The 26,856-nt window shown below is 40.9% G+C and overlaps 1 protein-coding gene across 2 annotated transcripts in view; it reads left to right on the forward strand.

The window, feature by feature from the left end:
* Positions 1 to 26,856, forward strand: part of GALNT18 (polypeptide N-acetylgalactosaminyltransferase 18) — a 199,754-nt gene that overhangs the window by 104,036 nt on the left and 68,862 nt on the right. For both annotated transcript variants that reach the window (XM_062494436.1, XM_062494438.1), the window contains exons 4-5: positions 23,646 to 23,829; positions 24,769 to 24,966. In XM_062494436.1, the coding sequence (XP_062350420.1) occupies positions 23,646 to 23,829; positions 24,769 to 24,966 (382 nt within the window). The remainder of the gene's footprint in view (positions 1 to 23,645; positions 23,830 to 24,768; positions 24,967 to 26,856) is intronic.

The raw sequence follows: 26,856 nt of genomic DNA on the forward strand, positions 1-26,856 counted from the left end.
ATGGCAGCATGGATCATTGTTGTTTTGGTTTGGCAGCAGGGAAAACCTTGATGGAATTGCTAAGTGCTTTCAGCCCTCTCCAGATAACTCGGTGTCAGCTGCTGCATTGTTCTTTTGCTCCTCACTGACATGCTCCTTTGGCCCAGTGCCTGTCTAATTGTTGTTTAATGTTTCAAAAGCTGCCACCTTCTATTTGAAGCAATCTTTTCAAGCAGTGCAAATACCAGCAGATTTGCATAAAGTAGAAATCGAAATAATTGGAAAAATAAAGTAAAAAAAAAAAAATAATAAATGAGATACTAACAGCATTAATGTTTTATGAAGGTGAAAAAAAAAATCTGCGTAGCTAATCATATTATAGTGAAATTTAAGGAAGCCTAGCGATATTTCTGGGGCTAAATAGATGGTCTATCAGTCTTAACAGCTGTGAAATAATTATTCCTCTGGACCTCTTGCTCCTAATCTCAAGTTTTGCTCATGCACACAAAGTGGAAAGAGAGCAACAAGGTCTTCTAAAATGAGAAACAAGTTGCTACTCATTTGCCAGCAAATAAACAAGTTGACAACTTCTCTGCCAGCAAATAAGCAATGATTTCTGGTTTTTATTACCATGAATGACTGCAGTGTCAGTACTTGAAAAATGTATTTACATTCCTATGTCAAATAAGTGTCTGTGATTCCCTGCCTCGTAGTGTTGTTATTACTGTATGGGTAAGAAGTCTGAACATCTCCCCATGGTCTGCTGCTTATATGAAATGTCTAGGATTACATTTCAGTGGTATTTGTGCCCTTGGAGCTTGTTTGTCAGTAGTTCATAGGCTTGAAAACCAGTTTGAAACATGCACTGGGTCTGGTTTTGTGTGTTCTCTCATCAGGTATCTCTGTTTCCAGAGAAATAATTTTTCTCTTTACCAACTTCCCTCCCACACAAATAGAAAAAACTCAAGGAGTACCAAAGCCCAAGTTGTGTGACTGCATGTGTGGTTAATATCTCATAGGCAAAGACAAAATGTATTTCACAATTAGCTTTAATGTTTATTAATGCTATTTGTGCTGTACAGTGTTCTGTAAAAGGGCTGTGCCATGGCTACCTCTGGAATGCCTTGTGCCCAGCAGGGAGACCTGCTAGACTCTGAAGGTTCCTGTTCCTCTGGGAATGAATGTTATGGCATCTGAGCTTAGAGAATTAGTCCAGTGTGAGAAAAGAGACTTTAAGAAAGCTTTGCAATTCAGCTATAGCATAGCCAAAATAAAATAACTAACTAACTAAATAAATAAATAAATAAATAAATAAAAAGGAGGCAGGTTGGTTAAAATAAAGGGAGATTTTAACCAAGAAGCAAAGACTGAAAGACTTTGTGCAGAATTCCCTTCCGTGGAGCCCAAAGACTGACTAAGGACAAGAGAAACAGTCAAGGGGTTTTTTTAGGTCTACATCTGCACATTGCTAGAGCTATCTGAAGTAAGCAGTGTCTAGCTTGGGAAATTTCCATTTAGTCTGCCTCCTGGCTTCAGGAATTATGTCTCCCAGAGGAGAAGAACATCACAAAATAATGAAGTTACAGGAAACCTCAATTGCTTGTTAAAAGGAACATCATTACATGTGGACACAGAATGATCACACACATCATAGAAAGAGAAATTTTAAATGGAATAAGGGAATTTGTGCTTTAGATTTACCCTGCAAGCCTGGAAAGATCAGTTGTTACACAGTGTTACAGAAGTACTTTACAGGTTGCCTGGTACTCAGTTGACCCTGAGCAGTATTTTGTGTAACTCCAACTAAACTTTGACTGATGTACTCTGCTGAAATCTGAGTAAGTGCCTCTCTATCCCCAGTAGGAGCTCTAGGAAGAGTGTGATGGCAGGGAATGCTGGTAGTTCATATCCTTGAAAACACATTGAGCATGGGAACTGCTCAAAGTTTCTCTCTCTGATGGGAAGTACAGCAGCTGGAAAACACTGCAAAGCTTCAGACATCATGTGGGTAGGAGCACTTCTGCTCCAGACACATCAGTAAATCCCATTTAAAGCAGCCAAAACTACTGTTTTACTGCATGCTGTAGAATGGGATTTTCTGTAGGTTTTGCAGATGTGCAGTCGTAGTCCCTGAGGTAAGAATGGTACAATAATTTTAGTGTTCAAGCTTCCATGACAGACAGCTCTTGGTGCTAGTGTGCTGCCTTTCTCAAAATGATGCTGAGATTAAACTAAGCATGATACTAGATCAAAGAAGATTAGATACATGAAAGTTCCCAGTTGAAAATTATTTTTAAAAACAAAAGGGAAAAAAAGGGGGTTATTCAGCTACTTCAAAAGTTTCAGCATTTGTTTTACTTTTATTTTCCCTGTAGCTTTTTTTATCCTTGTGTTAGTACTCCATCTTTACCAAATGTCTACAGCTTTTAGGTTCTGTTTCTTATCTGTGGACCAATCTTGAAAAGTGCTGACTCCTAGGACTTAATTTTTCATTAATAGGCTGTGTTTTACAGTCTGACATAGAACAATATTGTCCATAAAATTGTATGATTAGTCCAGACAGGATTCCCACCAAATGAAGAAAATCCAGTCCTTCAGTAGTGTTAGGTCAGCTCACATAGCCCATCTCAAAGTAGAGACGAAGAGAGTGTTGGATGTAACTGGAACCAAAGGGATGTAACTGGAACCTCTGTGATCCTGCCAGCTCTCACCAGAAGTTTCAACTCCTTGGAACATCCATCTGAGAGCCAGCAGAGTCTGCCAGGAAGAGGATTGCAGAACTGAACCTGAGTCACTCCCAGAGGTCTGTAATTCATACTGCAAGCTCTGCACAGGTCTGCCATGTCCAGTGTTTGTTCTTTTTACCACTTTTTCAATCACACACAAAAATTAGGAAGTCAGGGGTTTTTTTAAATATCTAAAAAGAAAAACCTTGGGGAAGGTGAATTAACAAAATGGTCTGTTAAACTAACCATCATTTTATGGCCCTAAACTTGAAACACTGAGACGAATTACTTAGATGCAGTAAAATGGGAAAAAAAGGGTCTAATCAGCTTTCCTTGTCACGGAAAGTAACCTAGAAAAATATGCCTGTTGCTTCAGAGTATATCAAACTGAGTTTAATCAGTTGTGGAACACTGCATAATAGCTCAATCAACTTCAGGTCAGCAAGAAAGAAAAGTAGAGAAAATTTTTGGTAGAACTATAAAAAGAAGATGCATGTTCAATAGTTTGCTTGACTTCCTGGGTTTGGGTTATCAAAGTTGTCAGAGTAACATGAAAAACAGCAGTGAGTGATTTCTCTCTCTCAGGAGCTTATGCATCAAGACTTGGCTCTGATGTGTGACAAAACATATTTCAAAAATTCCATGAATTTTTATGGTGTTGCACAGTGTTGTGTGCACCCTGTGGTTTAGGGTTCATACAGAGTATTTTCTAGCAAATGCTAAACTCTGTGGATGGACTCTGCTCTGCTGCTACCCTGGCTGTCTTTCCCATCCTAATAGAGCAGAGGTGGGATGATTCATTTAATACAGAACAGTGATCACTTAGCTTAGACCAGATACAACCTGACCTGGCAAATCTGTGTGCTGGAGATGGGTTTTCTTTCAATTGTGTTTCCACACTCAGAAAATTTTAATTGCAGCAAGTTCCTCTGGTTGTCAGATCCAGGCTTTCTGCAGGCTGAACTTCCCCTGCCTGCCTACCTCCAGTTGGAATGAGTACATTTCTGATTCTGGTCATTTTTAAAGATTCCTATCAGTGTGAAACTGCATTTCTGTCTGTGCCATACATACCTGTTACAGTAGGATTTATATAACTCTGTAGAATCCTGTGATTTATATAACTGGCTTTGGCAGGGGAAAAGTGTTTTCTCTGCCTTTGTACTATAGTTTAAAGATGTTGTGCCACTTGCAGTTACCTGTGTAATCAGTTACTTGTTCAGTGGTTTCCTGACTGAGGAAGACCTATAAAAGCACCAGTAAGTATAAAATAAGTATGTTTCTATTTTTTAATGGGTCCTATTGGAAATGGAAGGCGATTCTCTGTGACTTTTGGATAATTTGATTAAAGTCGCTGTTGAAATTGAGGAGTAAACTGCCTGCATTATCCTGTTACCAGCAGAACCCATGTCAACTAAGCTTCAGCCCAGGGGCTCAGTAGCCTCCCAAAAGGGGCTTGACTACTGACTATTCCTAGCTGAGATATGCATGAATTATAGAGAATAAAGAGCCAGTTTTGAAGGGAGGGGTGAACAGATCTTTGGCCTGTCACTGTATGCACTGTACATGAATCCTGTATAGCTGCCTGATAGTTCCATGTCTGGTAGGATGAGGCACCCCCCGTGCCCTGTCTGGCATTCTTCTAGAAAACAGCAGTCAGATTTCTCCGTAAATGTTCTGCAAGACGTACTTAAACACAATTCTGATTCTAACGAGACAAAACTCCTGATTCCCAGGAGACAAAACTTTGTTTCTGTGAGTGAAGGGCACAGAAGTGCCTGCAGAACAGGAGCAGGAATGCTGGGCTGGCTGTGCTTGGAGTGGGTGAACCTTCCCATGTGGGAATCCAGCTGGCTGACATCCAAAGCCAGACCAGTGTTTTTGGTGAGTTGCCCCTTGGCCCCAGACCTTGGAGGGCATTTGTTTAAGTTTACAACAGTTCCTAAGAAAGTTGTCAAAGGTTTTAAAAACTGTTTATGGTAAAGCTTTATAACCCTAATTTCCCATTGGTTGCCTCTATTCCCAGTTATGTCATCCCTTCTCTCCTCCCAGTCCTGGAAAGTTCTTGTATCCTTGTACCCCCCATTGGTTTATGTTCACTGCACTGTTCCACCCATCCTACCTTATCAGCCCCTGCCCTGTGTTACTCCTCCCTTGCACCACTTTTCCCTTTACCCATTGGATTCTCACCCTGGACCCACCTCTCATCATCCCTTATAAATACCCTGGATTTTCCCTCAGCCTTGTCTTCTACCCTTAGCTCTTATAGTGTGTGCACGTGTTTTGGGCCTTGTCCCACATCTTCTTTTATGCTTATTAAAGTATTTAGTTGCAGAGCTGTGGTGTGGACCCGTTCCTCGTTTTGCCACCTTAGCCCTGATATCAGGGGACCTTTAGAGGTTGGTGGGGGAGACTGCCCTCGAGTCTTGCGCCTTAAGTATTGAAAAACAAAAAACCCTGACATTCCCAGGACAGGCAGCAGTGACAGCAGGGTGGTGGTGTGGCCGTGCAGGATGTTTCTGCCCTTCCAGTAGGAAATAAATGCTTCTCCAATGTGTGCCAAGTCACAGCTCCACTGGGGAAGACTTGAGGAATTCCACTGCTTGCTTAGGTCCCTCCCTGTGTCAGGTTCCAGGCTCCTCAGTGTTTCCTTGGCTTTTCTTTCAGTAGACTCTTCTGCTAATGGGCTGTTGCTGGCACAGATGCTAAATGGGAGCAAGTCTGCTCAAGAAAATCTCACTTAAAATTTGTCCCCCTCTGAAAAGTATCTAACCCTCATAACTGTCCTGTTTTGTGCATTATGGACTGAACACCTAATCATGCAGCCAGCTGTGTATATTGTATTACTTGTGTGTTTTATGTTATTTTGTAAGCTTCCATGTGGAAACGGGGAGGTATTCCTTGATTTAGGTGCTATTCAGCAATTAGATGCATAATGGATCCCATCCTCCTTGATGCCATTACATTCAGTGAAATTATTTGTATCGTATGGTACCAGAATTCATTAACAATTACTTCAGTCTCTTGGCTTCCATAAACAGGGTAATAATTCATCACAGGTTAGATGTATGCATGGACAAAAAAAATTGAAAACCAGGGTACTGTATGTACTGTGACAAGTGTCTGGAATATTTATTAGACAAGATACAAATTCCTGTCATCTTACTATTCCTTTTGACATTGAGAATACATTAAATAACCAAATTAATTTCTTTCTAAAGAGAGTTCAGTGCAAATCACAAGATGGTTGTAGACATTCTGTCTGAGATGGTAGATGAGTTTCATTCTTAATCAGCTGACTTTGGTAAATTTTGATTTTTTTTTTTCTTTTTTCTTTTTTCTTTTTTTTTTTAAGTGCTCTAAAATACTTTTCCTTGAATTAGTTCTGTCCTTGGTGGGATTTGATGTATTTGATGTTTTCCTGGTTTAGCTTTTAAGACTTAAACTACTTATTTTTCCTTCTTTTATTGAAATGGATCGCTTTATATCCTAGCACCTTCCCTGTATTCCTCCTGCAATTTCATATTTGAAGTGGTTTTTCTCAAACTAGTTCTTTGCTCTTTTTTTGACTGTGTTCCAAGTGATTTGGCAGTGAGAAAATTTAGATGTTTTTTCTATGTTCTGTATAAAAGCTGGTTTTTAAATGTTACTGATGACTGTGTAGAGCTTAGAGCCAGCTGTGTGTCTTGCCAAACTGTGAAAGCTCTCACCCCCCAGGCTGCTGATGTGACCATCCAGCACTGCTTGTGGGAGGATTCTCCTGCAGCTTGGTGATGGGAGATACTGCTGTCATTCCATTTCCTCCATCCCAGCAGCATCCTGAAATGCCAGCTGGAAAATCAAAGCTGCTGCAATGAATTTGCCATCAGAAATATGTTAATATTTATGAATGTTCGAAGGGGCTTGTTACTCAAGAGAAGCTCTTGGTCTTCACACTTAGGAGAAAAAGGTATTCTTGCCAGTGGAGAGTTGCAAAAAGAGTTTAAGGTCTTCTATGCCAGTTTTTTGTTTGTTTGTTTTATGGCTTATGTAAGTGGTTAGCTTGAAGAAAGTTATTTTTATGGTTTCAAATGCAAATATCTAGACTTAATCACTGCGGGTTTGGGGTTTGGGCTTTTAAGCTGTGCCAGACAGCAGACTTAGGTATACTGTTATTATATTTGTATTTACAGTGTGCTTTATTTGATCTGTCTATAAAGAGCATGGGACAATATTTGCTGAGTAAACTGAAAAGGAGATGAGACAAACTTCTGTCAGGATGAATTGGAACAAGTGTCTCTCTGTGCTGGGGCAAGAAGAAGAACCAGATGATCTCTCAAAATCCGTTTAGTGCTGTAGTCTGATGGTGTATTTGTCAAACTGTTTTTGATCTTAGAATAGCACTAAGGTGAAGTTGATAAAACTCATTGATTAGTCAGTGTGTGGATTTTCAGGCAGGGATTTCATATTCAAAGAAACCGCTTATAGTTTCTGACCTGTCATAAAAATGCTTCAGAAGCTGTTGCTCCTGTTGAAGGGAAGGTGGCAGAGTTGCAAACAGCAGTAGAAAGTTCTCTCTGTATTTGGTAGGTATATTTTTATTCTACTGTAAATAATTTCTGACCTCAACATTTTGTAAGCCTGGACAAATAGGAAAAAATTAGATTCTCTGAAAGCCCTTAACAATCCTGTGAATGTTCTTCTGCCAACAGGCAGAGCTAGAGATATCTTTAGTATCTCTCATGTTGTAATATTCAAAGTAGTTGGTCACCATTGACTGTCTGCATGTGAAAAAATATTTTTGAGATGTACTTTTAAACAGAGATTCCTGTATATGGAAGAAAAAACCATCAGGCTCTGCAATCTGTTTGAATTATGTATGGAGAAGACACATGAGAAGGCTCACAGTTTGTTCTTTGCATAACAGCCTGTGGTGCCTAAGAACACCAGATTCCTTAGCATTCCTGCTCTCTCGTTTCCCATCTGCAAACAAGTAACTGCAAAGCTCCATTTCTTCAGCAAACTGCTGCTGTTGGAAGATTTGTGGCACAGAACAGCTACATCTTGACTGGTGTTTATTAAGTATTACATAGGTTTAAAAAGGAAGTGTTTTATAAGTTTACTTAGTCACTGATAGGCAGAGTTTCATAAACAATGAAACAGACTCAGTCCCATTATTTCACTACTGGTGAGCCCATTTGTTCAGCTGGATGCTGTAGTCTTTAGCCTCTGCAGGTCTCTAAAAATCAGGAAACTTCTACTCAGTGATCTAAGCAAGGGCTAAGAAGTCAAGCTTCAGACATCTGTTTCAAAAACCTTGACTTTACAGTGTCTGAAATAAGTGCTTAGCTTCTCAGCAGGGTTTTATTTTATCTGTGAAATTGAAAAAAATATTGTTATTAAAGTCAGATTCTGTAAAATTATAACTGGAAGGTGCAAGCTTACAGAAGGGCCAAATCACTCACATCCCAGTTCCTATATTGCTCTCAAACCATCTACTCAGTGTTGTAATTTGTTCTTTGTCTGCCTGTTTATTTTATCAGAAGATAGGTGTGCATCAAAAGAAATGAATGCATCCTCTCCAAGGCAGATGTGAGCTCTGTCACAGAGTCACATCGTGGCTGAGAAGTGACCCCTGAAGACCCCCTAGTCCCACCCATCTGCTCAAAGCTGGGTCAGCTAGAGCAAGTCACCCAAGATCATGTCCAGTTAGGTTTCAAAATCTCCAACCTCAGTATGATCTTTGTTACACTAGTTAAAAACCTTTAAGGTGACTGGAAATTTAAGCCAGAAATGCAAGTTTAAAACGTGTTGACTGCATTTTGGCATGTGAACATGATCACTTTTGATTTATGAGCCCATCTGAGCCTCACTGACTGTATTTGTTTAATTCAGATGCTGAATAGTTCTCACCAAAGTTGCTCTTATCATCCTAATTCATAGAATTATTTCTGATGGCCAGATGCTAAGGAGTTGTAAAATGTGCCTTCTCTTCAACAATTAAAAGGATGGAGATTCAGAGCAACCTCTCATATGACTAAAAGACTGTGATTATTAAAGTGCAGATTCAAAGAGAGTAGTTTAGTAGTTTAAAAATGCCATATTGGCATTGAACTGCACTTGCAGGACAACAGATCTGAGGTAACTGCATGAACCAGCTCAGGGGGTTTGGTGTCCTGTCCCAAGCAGCTCAGCCAGGCTGTTCCTGGTGTCTTGTCCCAAGAGGATGAAATGACTGGATTTTAGTGAAGAGAATGACAGGATTTCAGTGAATAACCTTCAAGAGGAGTGCCCTGCTTCTCCTGCTGGTTTTGTTCATTACAGTGCAAGTCAAACCAATGGGATCAATGGGTTCCAAAATCGAAGTAGCAGATGGGTGGAGATAAATAAGGCATTGTTTGGTAAGGATAGGTGTTATGTGTGGACACAGCCAAGAGGAAATGGAGATGTAGCTCATCCAATTACTCATGAATTTTGCCCACATTTGATCCCAGCAGGTTTCAGAGAGATTTGTGAGTGCTAGTGCATATCAAATATCAGGTCCGTTTTGCATCATTAGGGAAGGATACTCTTAATGGGAGCAACAGGATGTGGGAGATGAATTCATTAGGGAATGGTCACATGGAAACGGTGGTGGGATGGTTTGGCATTGAAGGGACATGCATCCCCTTGAGTTTTACCCAGGGATAACTTGTACCATGCTCTCTAATTAATGTCTTTAGATTGACTCCCTCTCTTTACTAAGATACAACTGATATGTTGTTTGTTTATCCACCTGAAGGGATTAAACAAGGCATGTACCAGATTGTTGGGGGTTTGTTCTTTCCCTTTTCCCTCTGTGGAATTTTCCCCATTGTCATGCTAAGATACCTGTTGAGTGGGCCCTGGTGACAAGGGGGAGGGGAGGGGAGGGAAGAGGGAAACCCCTCGATATCCAAACATCCAGAAGAGGAAGCGGAAGGCTCTGGCTCTCCCCATTTCCCCCTTGGAGTTGGGACGAGAAGGACGATCGGTGCCTCAGCCCCATCCCTGCCATCCCAGCGTCGGGAGCCATCCTCACTGCTGTCAGACCCTGCCCTGCTGCCTTCTCGCTGGAACCTGCCACCATCCAGCACTCTGCTGAGCACTGGGACCCACACCGTGAGCGGAGGGCTCTCTCTCCATCTCTCTCTCCCCCTGGGACAGCTCTGCCATCACCCCCAGCCCTCCTGCAGCTCTGCGGGACCTGCCCGCCCCCAGCACCGGGAGCTGCAGCTCAGGGAAAAGGTGCCTGCAGCCAGAAAGGGACTGGGACTGAGTTACTGTTCTGTTTGTGGGTAATTTCATAGCTGCTGTTGTTCTTGTTTGTCTTGTTAGATATACTAGTACAGAACTGTTATTCCTATCCCCATATCTGTGCCTGAGAGCTCCCTTAATTTCAAAATCATCATAATCTGTAGGAAGGAAGGATCACATTTTTCAGTTCAAAGGGAGGCTTCTGCTTTCCTTAGCAAACACCTGTCTTTCAAACCAGGACACAGATGAACAAATCTTTATTAGCCGTTGATACAAAAAGCCTTTTCTGAAGCATGATTGCCACAAAGCAAATTTAATTAGTTTTCACAAATGCTTCCAATTAACACATTCAATGTTTGCTTTTTAGCTACCAAGAAGATTCACTCACATAGCAAATAAAAGAAGAAACTCTTGACATAAGCTTTCATGTGTAGCTTAGCAAAAAGACAGAATAACTTCCTGTTAGGTGTTGGTAGCCTTTTTGCTTTTCAGGGAGTTATTTGCTTTTGCTGTAGGTTTGAGTTTTTGTTCTTCTGGATGGTAATAGAAAAAGTAGAAAAAAGAAACTCACCAGCCATGTTTTTCAAAGAGATGTTAGGAAACCTACTGGTTCTCTGTGTTCTAATCGCCCTGATTTGTCTGTGCTGAAAGACAGGAACATTGACTAGTCTCCAGCTTGTAGGATTTGAATTGTGACCACTTTTTGTTTGCCTCTTCAGGCATTTTGTCTTCTTATGTTTACGGCATTTACTGGAGCTACTTATTTTCCTGATTTGAGTTCCCTAATTGGAATTGCAGCATGTGGTTCATGTTCTTCACATTATCTGCTATTGTTGCTCAGGTAGCAAACCCTGGCAGTTCCTTTGACAACAGCTTTGCAAGCAGCTCTTCTGAGGAATCTATAAACCTCTCAGGTATAAATACTGTGCAGAATGCAAGTGCCTGCATTTGATTGTTGTTTATGTCAAATTCCTCTGTTGAAAATGCTGCATTATCTTTGTGGTACTGCTATGAAACCAAAAAGTTAGTGCTTACGAGAATTTATTAAGATAACATTAATTTGTTGTGTTTCTATAAGCAGAACCTTGCTTTAAGCATATGGGATCATATATATGGAAGATATAAGGAAGAAATTAATTACCCTTTTTTTTAGGCCACTTAACACTCTCTGTGTGTAGGATGACTGTGTTTATTGTGTAGGGTACAATTTACACATTTTAAACTTAACACAGGGCAAGTTTAGAAGGTGGGGGTGATGTGAGAGCCTTGGAGTTGGAAGAGCCACATGCATCAGGAAGCTTCTTGCTGTTGCTCTATGGAGTAAATGCTGCTCAGGACTTTAAAGTTTTGGATATTAATTATAACTCTGAGTTTAGTATAACTGAACATGGAAGCAAGCTCCTCCTGTGGCATAAGAATATAGCTGTCTAAACCCTCTGAGGTTAACTGAGATGAATGCTATGTAGGGAAATGAGATCATTACCCAGTCCAAAGTTGTCTTCAATGCAACATATTGCAGAATGCAGACAAGGTAGAAATTTAATGCTCATAGATGGAGGGAATTTAATTGTGGAATTTCATTACAAATTTAGCTGTTCAGGAAGCATTATTTTGAAGATGCTTAAGGGCTTAAATCTGAGAAGTCAGGCAGTAACTATTCTGAAAAATGTGGATATACTGCAAATCAAATTGCAAATCATTGCAAATAAAAATCTGGTCCAAGGAAATTAGCCATTATCTGTGCAAAATCGTTATTCACAGTGAAAGGTCGAAGAGGATTCTGGAAGAATTTGGATGGGAGATAGTTTCAAGCCTCTGGATATCTATAATAAATGGAGCCTGGTAGGTTTTGTTCAAAGCTACAGACTACAGAATGGCTGGCTAAATTAGATATAGGCAGTACTTAATGCTAGTAGTCCTTCATAGAAAGATGGCCTGGAAAAAAAACAACCTTAAAATTCCCAAGCGGTATTTTATATAAATGTCAGGATTCAGAATTTTACTGTGTATAAACATAATAATGTCAGTAAAAATTAAGCCGGGAGCTCTTATGGAAGTCATTTAAATTTGCTGCATTTATTGAGCAAATGAAGCTATTTGAATAATGTGGTGGGGGAGGGCCTGTATACAAGTGCCTCTGTGCATAGTTTTCCACGTGGACAATCAGTTTCACATGTCCTGGGTTGTCCTTCATGGGCAGTGACTGATGGGTCCCAAGAGTCTCTGTGCTTTGACCAGAGCTGTTCAAGCCTTGCTTCAGAAGGTAAATTTTGAAGTAAAAGGCTAAAATTAAAAGACAAAAAAAAAAAATAATGAGAAAGGAAGCAAACTGGACTTACTGTGAATTCTACCAGAATAAAGACATTGAACAAACTTGTGTAATATATCTCAATATTAGCAGGAGGCACTGTAATTCAAGAATATTCTCCTCAACTCTTGTTTGCCTTATACTTAAAGGGAAAAAAAAAAAGCTTTAAAAATGTTTTTTGTAAAATGTAGGCATTATCTTCACTTTTGGAACTTTTCTGTAGTGAGATCTTCCAGGATGTGAGGTGTTCCAGTGCCCAGGTGTTGTTTTTGATCTCAGTCCCTTTTCTGTGCCCTTCACGCTCAGCGTAGCAGGAGCAGTGCTGGGTGTCCATGTGTGACCCAGAGACAGGAGCCTGTGCAATGCCAGGCAGCAGCTCCAGAGCTCTGGATGTTCCTCCTACTCCCCCAGCCAGCTCTGCTTCTGCTGACAAAAGCAGGACTTGAGCTGGTAGCCCAGCCTGCTTGCTGTTGTCCAGGGCAGGAGCTGTCCTTCCATAAAGCTCCAGCCACAAGTAAAGCAGGAACCTGGAGCAGCCCAGCCACCTGAGCTTCTTCCTTGGGTGCAAATCCAGGAGCTTTTACTCCAGCACAATTAAAATACACTTCTACTGCTTATAACATATGAAAAAATATTGACTCTACTCCCAGTTGCTTCTAGGGAGCAGGAGAGGCAAGGCTGCTGTGTGCTCTTGTGTGTGCATGTTTTATGCAGCAAGGTTTCCACCCTGCTGGGAGGCATACTAACAGCCACATTAACATACTCTGGTTTTAGAATAATATATTCCCAATTAAGCAGGGTTTAACCAAATCTTTCCCAGATTGCAATAAGATGCTAACATCAGTGCTGTTCCTGTGTTGTGAACTGAAAAGTTATGTTGAGTTGAACTTAGTTCAAGTTACTACCTGGGTTATTTTTAATACCTAACCTTTTTTTTTTTTTCTCTCTGAAAACATAAGGATGCTGCTGCTGTCCCCCACATGTTTCTGATGCAAAAAGGCAGGGCATAAATAGCAGCTGTTACAATTAACTCCCAAATGTGTCTTTAGAAATAATGGATTGATTGTGATTAGGTGCCTATGGAGAAATTTTCTGTAATAACTGATAATGGTTTGGAATAATTTGCTACATGGTGAGCTATTTAAATGTACAAATTCTATGGTATTGTGTTCCTTTAAGACTTGGAGTTCAGGATTTTTAGGAAGCAGTGGATGATAGACTAGTTCTTGAAGATCATATGTGCTGGATTTAGAGGTTTTCCACAGCTACCAAATGGCACCATCCCAGCACTGTGTAACTCCTAAGGAGTAAGGAGATATGCTAGGAAAGAAGCAAGCCAGAATTTCTTGTTTTAACTTGATAATGTTCATAGTTGATTCTTCCAAAAAACCAGTTTCTGTCTTTAGATGGAAACAAACCCTGCCTCCTATGGTATTCAAACCAAATAATTTCTGATTCAAGTGGGAGATTTACAGGTGCAAAAACTGCTTGGATTTTATCCATACTTTAGGGAGTTTGAAAAATGAGCAGTTGTATCTTCCAAGTTCTTCAAAAGGATGTGAACTAAAAGCCATTACTTGCTAGCACAGTAGCTGCCTCCCAAGTTGTCCCAAATGAACTTGGCAGTGTGGCTGAGGTGACATTTCTCGAGGAGCTGTAGTGGAAATGCACTCTGAAGGCACCTCTGTGCTTGCTTGGAAGGTGATGGGGTAGGTCTTGCTCCTTCCCTTTATGCCAAGTGAGCAGGATTTGATGGCTGTGCAGGTAATAAATTGTGTTTGGCAGAATATTTCAAGACTGTATGATAAAGTAAGAGGGTATGTGAGAGCTGACTCTTAAGATGTATGATTTTATCTGGCACTTCCAGTGACATCACGTGTGATTTGCATTTGGGCCCCAGACACATAAGAGTGTTTTCTGAGAAGTTCTCACTGGCTTCGGTGACTCCAGTATTTCCCATGTAAAATTTGTACCTGCAAGGGGTATTACCTGATCTACTCTGGCTGTATTGCCAGAGGTGTATTAGCTACTAGAATAACTACCACGCTTGCTCATATTAGGATAATTTGCTTTTATTTTTATGCTGAGAAACGTCTTGTGTATCTTTTTATTCTGAGAAATCAACTGCAGCTCTGCTGATACAAAACCAAGTGCCTGTTGTGAATGAGTCCCATGTGCTGAAAAGAGCCATCCTGCACAGGCAGAGGCTGTATTCCTCCCTGCTGGGTTTGGTGCTGTGCTGCTACTGCTGTGTGAATTGCATTCTTCTGCCAGCAGCCTTTGAAAGACAATAGCAGGTCACAGACAAGATGATCACAGGTAGCCAAGAAATCAATCTTTCTGGCTTGGAATATGACAGAGCAGTTTGCATCTGATGTGTAGGAATTTCTGGTACAGTAAGAGTCATTCAGTCAGAATAAAAAATGACCAAATGTAACTCTATATTTGAACAAGTTAAAGAAAAGGGCACTGTGAAATAGTGTTACTGCTGTCCTGACCCTCCAGGATGGTTTCTTAGTATCAACAGGTTTTGTACATGTTGGTTTGCTCCCAGGGAAGGGATTCTATGCAATAAAGTTTGATTATAATTTCTGATACCAGTAAGATTTTATGAAAAACTCAACATGGCGTACAAAGCTAAATCCTATTTATTCAAATCAAAGCCTTTTAATGCTCTGTGTCATTCTTTTAAGAAGCTGTTTAACAGTGAATATTGGTTCATATTGTTTACTTGGATCTGTTTTGAGTAAAGGATTGGATTGCACAGATTCTCTTCCAACGAGTATTCAGTGATTGCTTTCTGTTTCCTCTTCCTTTTATAGCCCTGTTCTGAGAGAGGGGTTTGATCCAGAGAGGAATATTAGCAGCTCTGTTTCATCCAGTTCTGATTGAGTATTTGCATATTCCATTTTTAATGCATCCTACATGAATAATTTCCTCAGAATCTGCTCCAGAAATAAAGTAGTTACACTTGGACTAGTGTGTTTTAATTGGCAGGGGTTCTTTTTCCTTATGAATCTGCTATCACAACATGAAGTGCCATGCTGTTTCTTGGAGTCATGATTATTTATCAACTTTACTGTAGAGTGAGCAGCTTGCTGCATCTTATGGTTATGAAAGTACAGAGGCTTCTAATGTGCTCTTTAGGTTGAATTTTTCTTGATTTATACAATCTGATCTGGCTCTGTTCAGGCATTTAGCTTCTTTCCTGAATAGTGATTTTCTAGATGAGAATTAAATGCTGTATATTGGAAAAAAAAATAAAATAAAAGTGCCATTTGAATTACTGGAAACAGCTGGGACTAGAATGTATTTCTCAAGCACTTCTTTTAACATTTAAAGGTCATTTTACAGATGAATCCAGGAACACCAAGGAATGAAATAATAAGCTCAGAATTTGGCTGAAGATCTTCCAGCAGTATATTGTATCAATGTGTCAGCTATAATGCATGCTCTTGGTGCTTGTTATGGCTCTCAGTCTACAGCCCCTTTCTAAAACTATTGTATCCAAATAAATGTCAGATGTGATATGAATATCTGGTTGCAGAGACAGTGCTTATTGCTGCCCTCCTTGTTGTGGTCATGTTATTGTAGCCGTGATCCATCCAATAACCCCTAAGATGAAGCAGTTGTGCCCTGAAAGCTGGATGGGCAGTGTTCCTGCTGAGATCAGTTCAAGCATGCAGCAATCTGTACATCGAGTGGTGCTGCTACATTGATATCATTAGCTCTGTATTTAAAGAGACTTTGAAATTTAAGCACCTTTCTAGAATTCTGGTATGGCCCTGAAGAGACACATGGCAGCAACCCCTGTCCTTCTGGCTGGCGACAGCACTTGGCAAGTCCCTGTCCTGTGTTTCACTGTGCTTGTGTGTTCCACACATGCACACCTGACTGGCAGTCTAAGAGAAGCCATTTTTTTCCTTTTCATTTGTCCTGTCTTGCCTCTTAAGAGAGCTGGAATGTTCACCTGAGAGGAAATGTGTTTTGTTTTCCTTTCTAAATGCTAACCCTTTCCTTTAGTAAGCTCTGCTCAAATACTCAGAGGTAAGCATGTGAACTTGCTCCTGTTGTTGGTGGGATGGAAGGGCAGTGTTCAGATCCTTGGTGCAATGCATTTCTGTTAACATTAGCAAGATCCCAGGTATCAGCTGCCTCTTAATCCTGGCACAGGGATGTGGAAGAGTCCTTGAATCTGCTCTGAATCAGAGCTCTCAGGGCTCCATATGGGCCATGGCTCAAAATGCAGAATCACAGCCTGTGGGAAATTGTGTGGTGATAATGTGCAGCCCTGAGATTTGGGAGTTCCAGGTTCCATTCCTCTCCTTCTGCAACTGCTGGGGTCACCTTGGAGATGTATCTGGTATGTCAGTTTATGTCTCTGTCTCACAAAGTGTTGGGAGACTCCTGCTAGAATGTGGGCTCGGTGATCCTTAGGATGGGATGCACCTTACATTAACTGAGTGCTGTCTCCAAACAACACTCAATAAATAACAGAAGGGAAATAAAAGGGACTTACAGCCCTTGTAATAAAGACATTACTCCAGGAGATGAGTAGTAACAAAAAAATAACAGCTGTAATATTTATTTCTTCTGTCTCCCCCTCCTCCATAACACGCTATTGACCTGTCAGAGTTTCAAAAAGATAATTTTCGTAGTTCTTTCCATACTTCTGGGATTTATTAAGACTCTGCAATTATTCTGTGTAGGACTTAATGATCTGAAGTGGGGTGTCCCGTTTTCATGGCTGGGGTTGGAAATATGTATCATTTAGCAAAAAAAAAAAACAAACTAAGTAGTGAATATGTCTGCTAGATGACTCAAGGAAGAGTTGCTGGCACAGATTTCTTCTACAAAGCCTATTTTTTGTTGGAAGCTGTTTAATTGCTGTTTTGAAGTGGATTTATTTGCTGTATGTTGTCCTTTTGCTGTAGGATTCCCAGGACCTTACACAAGGATTCAGTGAAATGCCCACCTGAGTTCCTTCCTTGCAGAGAGAAGATGTTTGCGAATGAGCTGAAAATGGATCAAAGCAGCCCCGATTAAACCCCTTGAAAACTTCCCATTCCTCTGTATAGGTTCTCCTGGGCAATTAAAAGAATGTGTGTGTGTAGGGGTAAGAGGGGAAATGCATTTCTTTTTCCTGCCTTTCCTGTGGGAGAAGGGTGCTGTTCATGTGCTAGAGAAACCCCTGGCTTGTAATCCAAGATGTGAGCTGGAATAGATTGTTGTAGGCAATTTATCTTAACAGACCTGAGGAGGTCTGACAGCAACTGGGACTTTGGCTTGTTGAATGCAAAGGTTGTGAGTTCATTACACTATCTTTACATGTGGATAGCATGAATTTCTGAGATTAGACTATGCATCTCTGTCAGCAGTGCAAGTTAGGTATGGGAGTGGAGGAGAAGGATTCCACAGCTTTTTTGTTTCTGATGTCTGTCCAGATCAATTCCTTGCATCATGTTGGTAATTTCCCCTGGGTGGTTTATCTATTAGCGGATAACAGAGGGCTATTAAATACATGTGCACAGCAAGCCCTCCTTATCTGCTGGAGCATTGCTACCCTCTGCTGCAGACATTCTCTGTACACATGTGCATTACAAATGACGTGCCTCTGTCTGCTTATAAATATTTTCCATTTGGAAATATCCACTTCTGGTACAGAGGTGAGAGGTGATCACTTGAGCATGAAAGATAAGGGACCAGAGGTAAGGAAAATAAAAATTATGAAGCACTGAGCTGCATACGAAATAAATGACATAATGCACATATCCTGTTAGATAAAGTGCAGCAAAACAGTTTCTCTTCTACACCTAGCTGCTGCCATAAATTCAAGTTACTGCATGAATTCAGGTTGGTTGCCTACAGAGGGACTTATGGGGAAGAGAGGAGTGGTTTTGCAGCAAACCTGTTATAACAGGCTTTCTTAATTTGCCAGAAAATGAGTTAGCTATGTTAATACATGGTAAAGTTGGAAAAGCAGCTCTTCCTGTTCCTAAGACTTAGAGCCAAAAATAATTGGGTAAACAAGGTAGGAAAATCTTGGTTTAAAATTATTTGGCTTGTGCAAAATCTGTCTTTATGCCACTTCACTGGCATTTCACACAGAAGTAAGATGTACCTGATGAGACAGATGTTCCCAGTGTGGCAGCAGCCCTTGTGCTGAAATGATTCTTGAGATGTGCCAGGTGGGGCTGTCCTGCCTTCCTGCAGGGCAGTGGCTTCTGTTCTGACCTGCACAGGGAATTCAGGAAGGCTCTGGGTTCCTGGCCAGAAGCAAGCTGACCAGTGGTCCCTTGGCTCCAAATGCAGCCATAAGCTCCTGCTGTATTCTTGCAGGTCCTCTAATGATTCGCCTTTAAAAGTGTCCTTTATGATCCAAGGGAATACCCAACACTTTCCTTTACCTGGGGTCCAGAGTGTGCCTTATAGGCAGCACGGTGAGCACAGAGATAAAATAATAAATTTGCAGTATTTTACCCCTTTCATATAACATGTCAATCCACCTTTTTGGCACAAGGAGGCGAATTGTTAATTTAAACCTGGTTCTGTATTGAAAAGTAATTCTTTCCTTTCAGAGTGAGAGAAGTCATGTTTGTGCCAAGGGCCTGGGTAAAAAGGGACATGGTAGTTCCTGGGTCTTTGACATGGAAGTATTTCCCTAAAGGAAAAGCACAAGGTTTGCAGAGATGGTAGTAAACATGCAGCGTGCATTGCTGGGCCAAAGTCAGCAGGGACTGTTAGGCTTTAGAAAATGCGGAGCGTTGTGAGTGTTATTTTATTTTTACATTTGTTATTTTAGCTCTGTTGGCAAACTTACAGCTGAGAAAAAGGTCAGTAAAATGCATGTCTCAGCCAAGCATAGTGTGGGGCTTCCTAAACGGGGTTGTTCTGAGAGATGCAAGCTCATTCAAGCACTCGGAGTGGGAGTATGTCAAAGTGTGAAAGTTACTGAAACTTAGCCTTAATTGGCTGTTCTTAGAGCTCGTTCTCCATGAGTATGAGGCAGTAACTTGTTATTTATGGCAGGGCTGTTTGTAATTTGCATTATTTGAAATTTGAAGTCTGAGGGCAGACCCACAGCTGCTGTAAGGGATGAGGCACCTGTCAGAATTGAGCCTGCTCACCTCTCAGTTTAGGGAGGGCAAAGGCTTACAAAAGATGGCCCACTTCATGCAGCTGGATGAAAAGCATGATCTGTAGATGGTTTTCCCTTCAAAAATGGGCTGGCTGATGCCTTCTGATTCCTCATGCTCCTTGTTCCATCCTGTCCAACTTCTGCCGTTTCCTAAGAAGGCACAGTTGTGTGAATCCTTTAGCACTGCTTTGTCATACTGAGTAGGGGAATTTGACAAACAAAATCTTTGTCAATTTGTTAAAAATAAACAAACAACCTCTTAGAAGAGTTTGAACTTAATTATGTTAATATTAAACATAATTATGGCATGCTAATTATGTTTTCTACATTAGTGAGGAGAGCTGTGCCATGCTCTCCAGACATCTGTACCATATAGAGACAGGTGGCAGAGTGCAGCATTTCCAAGTGCCATTTTCCCACTCCATTTATGGCTGCTCTTTCATTCCAACTGCACAGCCTCACTCAGCTTAGTCAAATTGAGTCCTTACTTGAGAGATTCTGCGCTGAAAGGCAAATGCATCTATCTTTGTAAGGTTGTTTGTTTCCATAATTAGACGCTGAATCAACAGTGTATTGAAGATGACACATTTGCTTATTCCCTGTCTTCTTCTTATGGTGGCATAAAACCACAAAGCACAATAATTAATGAATAGGACTGTTTATTACTCAGGCAACATATCTTGAAAAAAATAGCGTGGGTTAAAATGATTTTGCTGAAGACCATCAGTGCTATAGCAAAGTGTATGAATAGTTCCGGGGGGAGAGTCCCATCATTCAGGCTGGTTGGGCTGGATGCTCTAAAACTGTCAAATACTATTGAACTCAGATTTCTCATGTAAAGCTCAGGAAGACATGGAATGCATTGGGAAAAAAAACTGACTCAACTTTTCTGCTAGGCCAACTTTAAAGTGTTTTCCAAAACTGTGACTTTCTAAAATTCATTAACATAATGTCTTCTCTGTCTCGTGGCTGAGTCAAAATGATCCATTTTTTTTCACAGCCTTTTCTTCTGGGAGAACCTGCCCAATAGATCCTGTAAGACAAAGGGTGCATATAATGCTCTGCTTAGCAGTCTGCCTTTGCAGAGCAAAGCTGATCTGTTTTAAATAACAAAGGCCAAAAGGTGCCTGACTGCAAAACACTGCTCTGTCTTCTGAGCACGTGCCACAAAGTAAGTCACTGCTTGTGGGCCAGTGTTGAAGATGAAGGAAAAAGCAACAGTTCCCTCAACCACCTGAAGTGATGCTGAAGCCCAGGGGATGGTTCCCTCATGCTAAGTGACCACGAGTGAAGCCTCCAGGATTCCCCTGAGATGCTCTCAGGCCATTCACTTCATTTGCAAAGAGCTGCGGTGTAACCAGAAAATCCTAAGTGTGCACTGCCTGATAAATGTCTCAGCTCTAATGTGCAGCTGAAGTCACGCTGGTGGCAAGCCAGGGTTTGGGTTCTGTTCCATTTCCATCTCTTTCCATTCTACACCCATCTATGGAATAGATCTTGTGTTTACTCAAGCTTTTAAAGTGAGTCCACATTAGGAATAGTGTAAGGCAGGAGTAAGAATAGCCCACTTACTGAAATGGAGTGGCTGAGGGAACAATGACTCTGTCAAGGCTACTGATTTTCAAGTCTTTGATTAGAGCCTGCTTTCCTTTCACTCATTTTATCCTCAGTGATGTTGCTGCATTGTTGTGGAAAACAAAGCTTCCTGCTATTGCAAAGCTGGGAGCAGCCGCTTACACCAAGAACAAAGCTTTGATCTTTGTGTTTTGATATCCACCCTCTGCAGTGTTGCATTTTGGAAATAGAGAATGAGTTTGTACTATTTTTAGGTGCATAGAATTACAGTAACATAAAGGTCTTCTTTTCAATTTAAAGTTCTGTTAGCTAGGGGTTGGTTTGATAATTCTGTGCTTGCTGCAAGTCCCTCTGTGTTAGGGGGTAAACAGTAAGAATACGTGGTTTGGCACAAGCATGATAGAAATTAATGTGGGGTTTTTTGTTTTTTTGTGTTTTTATTTTTACTTCATAAAGGAGAAAAAGTGTATTGATCAATAAGCAGCAAGTGTAAGGCACAATAGAAGAGTGCTCTATGCTATGTGAGTGGCTCATATTGTTTATTCCTGGCAGTCACAGACAAACAAGTTGAATAGATATTGGCAATGAAATGTCAGAAATTCTGGGAATATATCCAGTCGATTCCTAAAATATTGCTGCAGTTCAGATGTTGTGATGGACATGATCAGCGGACTATTTCTTTTTAATTCTTGTTTTTATGAAAACCTATAAGTACCAGGACTTTTCTGTGGTGTTCTCTCATTTCATGCAGAGTTCATGGACACAAAGGTACGTGGCATGCCCAGTCCTGCAAAGCCTGAGGAACCAGCAGCATCTGGTTGGCTGTCCCAGGGTCTTTATAAAAAGGGATGAATTTCTGGACACTTTGTACCTGATGGGCTCTGTTCCTCTGTCGGTTTAAGAGGACACACCCACCTGCTTTCCAAGGATGACTGTTCAATGGGCCTCATCAAGTGTGCTTGCTTTTAATTTTCTGTGCCATTAGCCATCCTAGCATACCTGTTGTCCACATCTGTTTGAGATGACCAGCTCCCAGAGTGCAAGGCTGATGGTCTGAGGAGCTGCCTGGTCTCAGTGCAGGACATGAGCCCAAAATTCACATGAGAATGTGCCTGAGAGGGTTGTCCAAACATTCCCTGAACTCAGGGAGGTTCTGTGCTGTGACCACTTCCCTAGGGAGCCTGTTCCTCAGGAGAAGTTAAGTGGCTTGCCCAAGTTTTCACAGAAAGGACCAGTCAGCACTGAGCTTTAATGCAGATTTGATAATGCCCAGTGTAGGATTATAGCCACAGGAGCATTATTTTGCATTACAGCAAAGACATACCTGGACTTGTGGAGAGATTCAGAATAAAGGGAATTTATTGTCCCAAAGGGAATTCTGAGTGATACCATAATTAAATAGAACATGGGAGTGTTAATAAAGAACAAAGTGAACAGTGCTTTCAGTTAATAATAATTTTGAGCACAGTATTTATACTCTGCATATTGTATTTTCTCATGCAGCAGTCTTTAAACCAGAGATATGATAGCTGTTGATCGGAGTCACTATATTTTAATTAGGAGTGATTCTCCTCCAGAGCTTTTACTGGTTTTTGTTCTAAGAGCAAAAGTTGTAGAACCTTTTAGTCAAGACAGAAACCAGTTGTCAAAGTTGAGAAAGAAAAATGGAAAGAGAAAAAACAATGCATTTTATTCTTACTTCTCTTTTTTTCTTGAAATATGGGTAGAGAAGATTAATGGAAAATTTTTTTTTTTCCTGGAATTTTTTTTTTCCTGGAAATGTAAGACAGGTGCTTTTTACAGTAATATGCTCTTACATAGCTATGGCACTTCATTTTGTGGCATGTTACTGTTAAACAGTGCCAGGATTCTGATGGTAGTCATGTAGGCTAAATAGTTCTGGGTTTTTTTTTTTATTGCTGTCTAATTCATCGTCCTCCTTTTTGTTTGCCTCCTTTTTGACTGACTATTTGAGAATTCTGGGTAGCTGTGTGAAGGCTACTCCTGTTTTGCTGAAAGAACAGATTTTTACATCTCATCTGGCTTGTTGGAACCCTGAAGCCTGGGAGTTTGGAACTTTCTGTGTTGTCAGGCACTGAACCCCAGGAGAGCACTGCTTTTGACCTGAGGCCTTGGAGAAGGCTTCCAAAATTGAATGATAGAACTGGAATCACTGGTGTGTCATTTGAATGGAAGTGTGTAATATCACATAGTGAAGGGTTTGGAATTTGGGTTTTAGAATATAGCAATAGGTATGGGACAAGATGAATATTTTAGGGCATTGGTTTTTCTTCCTTCTTGTTCTTCTTCTTGTGTTTGGGTAGTATTTTTTAATTGGATAGAAGATGCTGCACTGCAGGTCCTGAATGTTTGGTCATTGGGTCAAAAGTAAAAATAATGTAGGTGTTAGTTTTTAATTGATCAATTAGGCCTTGAAAGACCTTGTAACGAGGCAGATGCATCGCCATTTCTGTGGTTTTAGCTTGTCAGCTAGAAGTGCTGTAGCATTCACTGTACTGTAGATAAGAATTAATAAACAACTGAGTCCAAACACAAAACTTTGTCTCTCAAGCCTTCAATCCCAGCTCTGACTGAAGAAGAAAAAATAAAGATAAACTCTAATACAGCTGGCACTCGTTGCTAACACCAAGTTCCTTCCCTCCTGCAGAGGAGCTCAAGGAGAAGCTGCAGCAGTACGTGGATGAAGTGAATGCCCACAAGCCTGGTTTCATCAAGGTCGTGAGGCACAGCAGGCAGGAGGGGCTGATCCGCTCGCGGGTCAGCGGCTGGAGAGCGGCATCAGCGCCCGTGGTCGCGCTCTTCGACGCGCACGTGGAGTTCAACGTGGGCTGGTAGGTGCCTCCTTCACTCCTCTGACCCAGGCACCCTTTCCAACACTAAGTTACTGACTGGCATTCCTCTTGCATTTAGAGGGTGAGTTAGAATTCTCAGCTTTTCATTGAAGATTCAGACATAATCATGGACAAAAGCAGGAAAAATGGGTTTGTGCTGTGTAATATGATCTAGATCCATTTTTATCGTTCGAGTTACCTGCTAATCTAATTACAGTGTGCTTAAATCATATTGGAAAGCTGCACATTAAAAATCTCCTCCAGTAATGGAGTACTTCGCCCCTGAGGGTGAATGTGTCTTCTTTTCATTAAAAATATTATGATTCTTTTATGCTCTGCAGTGTAAACTAAGAGGAGTTATTTTGGCGACTCTGCAAAAGTGAACATAACTAAAATAATGTACTTTAACTTGTTCAGTCTGGATTTAATATCTCCCTTGCTCCTTAAGTAAAAATGATGGTGAAAAGGCAGGGGCTTCTGTCCCTAGGACAGTTCTGTTATTAACTCTGATCGTGATGTCCTTGATAATGTTGAGAGCCTGAAGTTATTGTTAATTGGCAGCAAGGGTATAAATGCTCTGTGATATGCAGATACTCATTTCTTCTATCCGCCAGCTCAAATCAAGGTTAACAACAGGGCATCCTAGAGAAGATGTTGCAGTGTGTTATTTTGGTGCAAATCCTGCACTGTCTAAACTCTATCTCAAAGCAGAGAGGGCTCTGAATGGGTAACTGCTTTAGACTTTGCTCTTTCTGAAAAATATGGCATAAGCTGCTGTATTTTTTATTTGGTGGTGGACTAAATAATCATTAAAGGCTCCTTCCAAACCAAACTATTCTATGATTTCCATCAGTGCTATCCTTGTATTGATGTAATCTCAACATTGTATTTCATTGTTGTGTGTTTTTTTGTTTGGTTGGTTTTTTTTTCTTTTTTTAGGGCTGAACCAGTGCTCACCAGGATAAAAGAAAACAGAAAAAGAGTAATTTCTCCATCATTCGATAACATTAAGTATGATAATTTTGAAATAGAGGAGTACCCCCTCTCAGCACAGGGCTTTGACTGGGAGCTGTGGTGCCGCTATCTGAACCCTCCTAAGTCTTGGTGGAAACTGGAGAACACAACTGCTCCAATAAGGTAACGTGACCTAAATTAGTGTCACTGGCAGTGCTCTCCCTGGTGAGATGGGGCAAGTGGGCTCAGCTATCTAACAGGTTTCTCTGACTGTAAAGTTCAAATACTTAAACATCCTTGAGCTTTGTCCTTGACGCCTACACAGTCATCAAGAAAACTCCTGTTTTCAGTAGATCTTTTTAAAGGAAACTCTTGTTTTCAGCAGATCTTTTTAAAGGTTTTTAAAGGAAACTCTGTTTTCACTAAATCTTGTTAAATATGTTTCCTGCCAAAGGAATGGTAGGCAGGGCTGCTCAGCAGCAGCAATACATTTGCTTTCTCCAAGTGCATTGCTTGCTAATGTAGTGCTTACAGGCCAGAAATGGAATTCTCTTTGCAGTTATAGGATACAAGCAGGGCTGATCTAACACCTGTGCTCTTTATAATGCTGTCACATAGGTGTACAGCTGTGCAGGAGTTAATGTTTGGTCACTGAGAGCAAAGGCCGTATCGGGTCCTTGCTTTGGGACAATCTGGGTCTCTACTTGCTCACTGTGTCCAGAGTTATGAGGCTGGTACAAAGCAATACCTGTGTCTCAGGGAGGGGAGCAGCCTCTGGACCCACTCAGCAGCTCTGCTGAGATTGCAGCCCTTTCTTGTAGATACATGTTCATTCCAAGGATGAATGTGCCACTGGTACCTGTGCTCTAGCTCCCTGAAGGAATAAAATGTGAACACAGTTTTCATCACCTGAAAAGCAGAACCTCAATTAGCACTGGAAGCTATTTCTCACCCAGTGGCTCTGTCTTTACAGGCAGGACCTTTTCTCAGGTTGTGTCAGTTTAATACTCTCTGAACTGCACTAACCCACAAACAGGACCTAGAATTGGAAAGCAGGAGATAAAAATTTACAGGCCTGCCACAGACAAATGTAAAAAGGGGTGATAATTTCCACATCATTAGAAATAGTTATTTCTGTTAATGAACTCTGTTAACACCATAAAAACGTTCCTGTGAAGACAGGTTGGGACAGTTGGGGTTGCTCAGTCTGGAGAAGAAAAGGCTGCAGGAGATTTATAGCACTTCAAGTACCTAAAGGAGGTTCCAGGAAAGCTGGTAAGGGACAAAAGTAGATAGTGGTAGGAAAGAGAGAATGGCTTCAAACTGGCAGAGGGCAGGGTTACATTAGATATTAGGATGAAATTCTTTACTGTGAGGGAGGTGAGGCACTGGCACAAGTTGACCAGGGAAGTTGTGGATGCCCCATTCATGGAAGTGTTCAGGGCCAGGCTGGATGGGGCTCTGAGCAGCCTGATCTATTCGAAGATGTACCTGCTTATGGCCAGGGTTTGGAATGGGAAGATCTTTAAAGCCCCTTCAAGCCCAAGCCATTCTGTGATCTGTGATTAATTATATAGAATAATTATTATGATTTTTAAAATTAAAAGTATTGAAACACAGAGTAATGAGCAAATGTACTTTTCCATTTTCCCCCCAAACTCTGTTCTAAATGAGGACTGGGGAGTGAGTGTCCTTTATGAATTTCAGGTTTGTTCCCTAGCCATTTCCCTGGCACAGTTTTAAAATCCAGTGCAATATGCTGCATGTGTGTTGGATAATTAAAACGAACACACCAACAAACAAAGCCATGTGTATTGATGGATGGTTTCTATCATGCCTCCATTATGCTTTTAGAATTATAGCAAAGGGAAGCAGGTGCTCTGAGAAATACTTGCAAACAGCAAAAGCAAAAGTACCTTATCGTTAAAGAAGCATAACTTTTATATTGATGTTGCTGCTATTTTATTCATTAATAAATACATCAGAATCAGTCTTGCAGTGTTAGAAAGTGGGTACTAGAGAACTTAGAGGCATTAATATATAGATTTCTGTAGAACTGTACAATTTGTGATT

This window comes from Cinclus cinclus, chromosome 6 (assembly GCF_963662255.1).
Source record: "Cinclus cinclus chromosome 6, bCinCin1.1, whole genome shotgun sequence".
Lineage (NCBI taxonomy): Eukaryota > Metazoa > Chordata > Aves > Passeriformes > Cinclidae > Cinclus > Cinclus cinclus.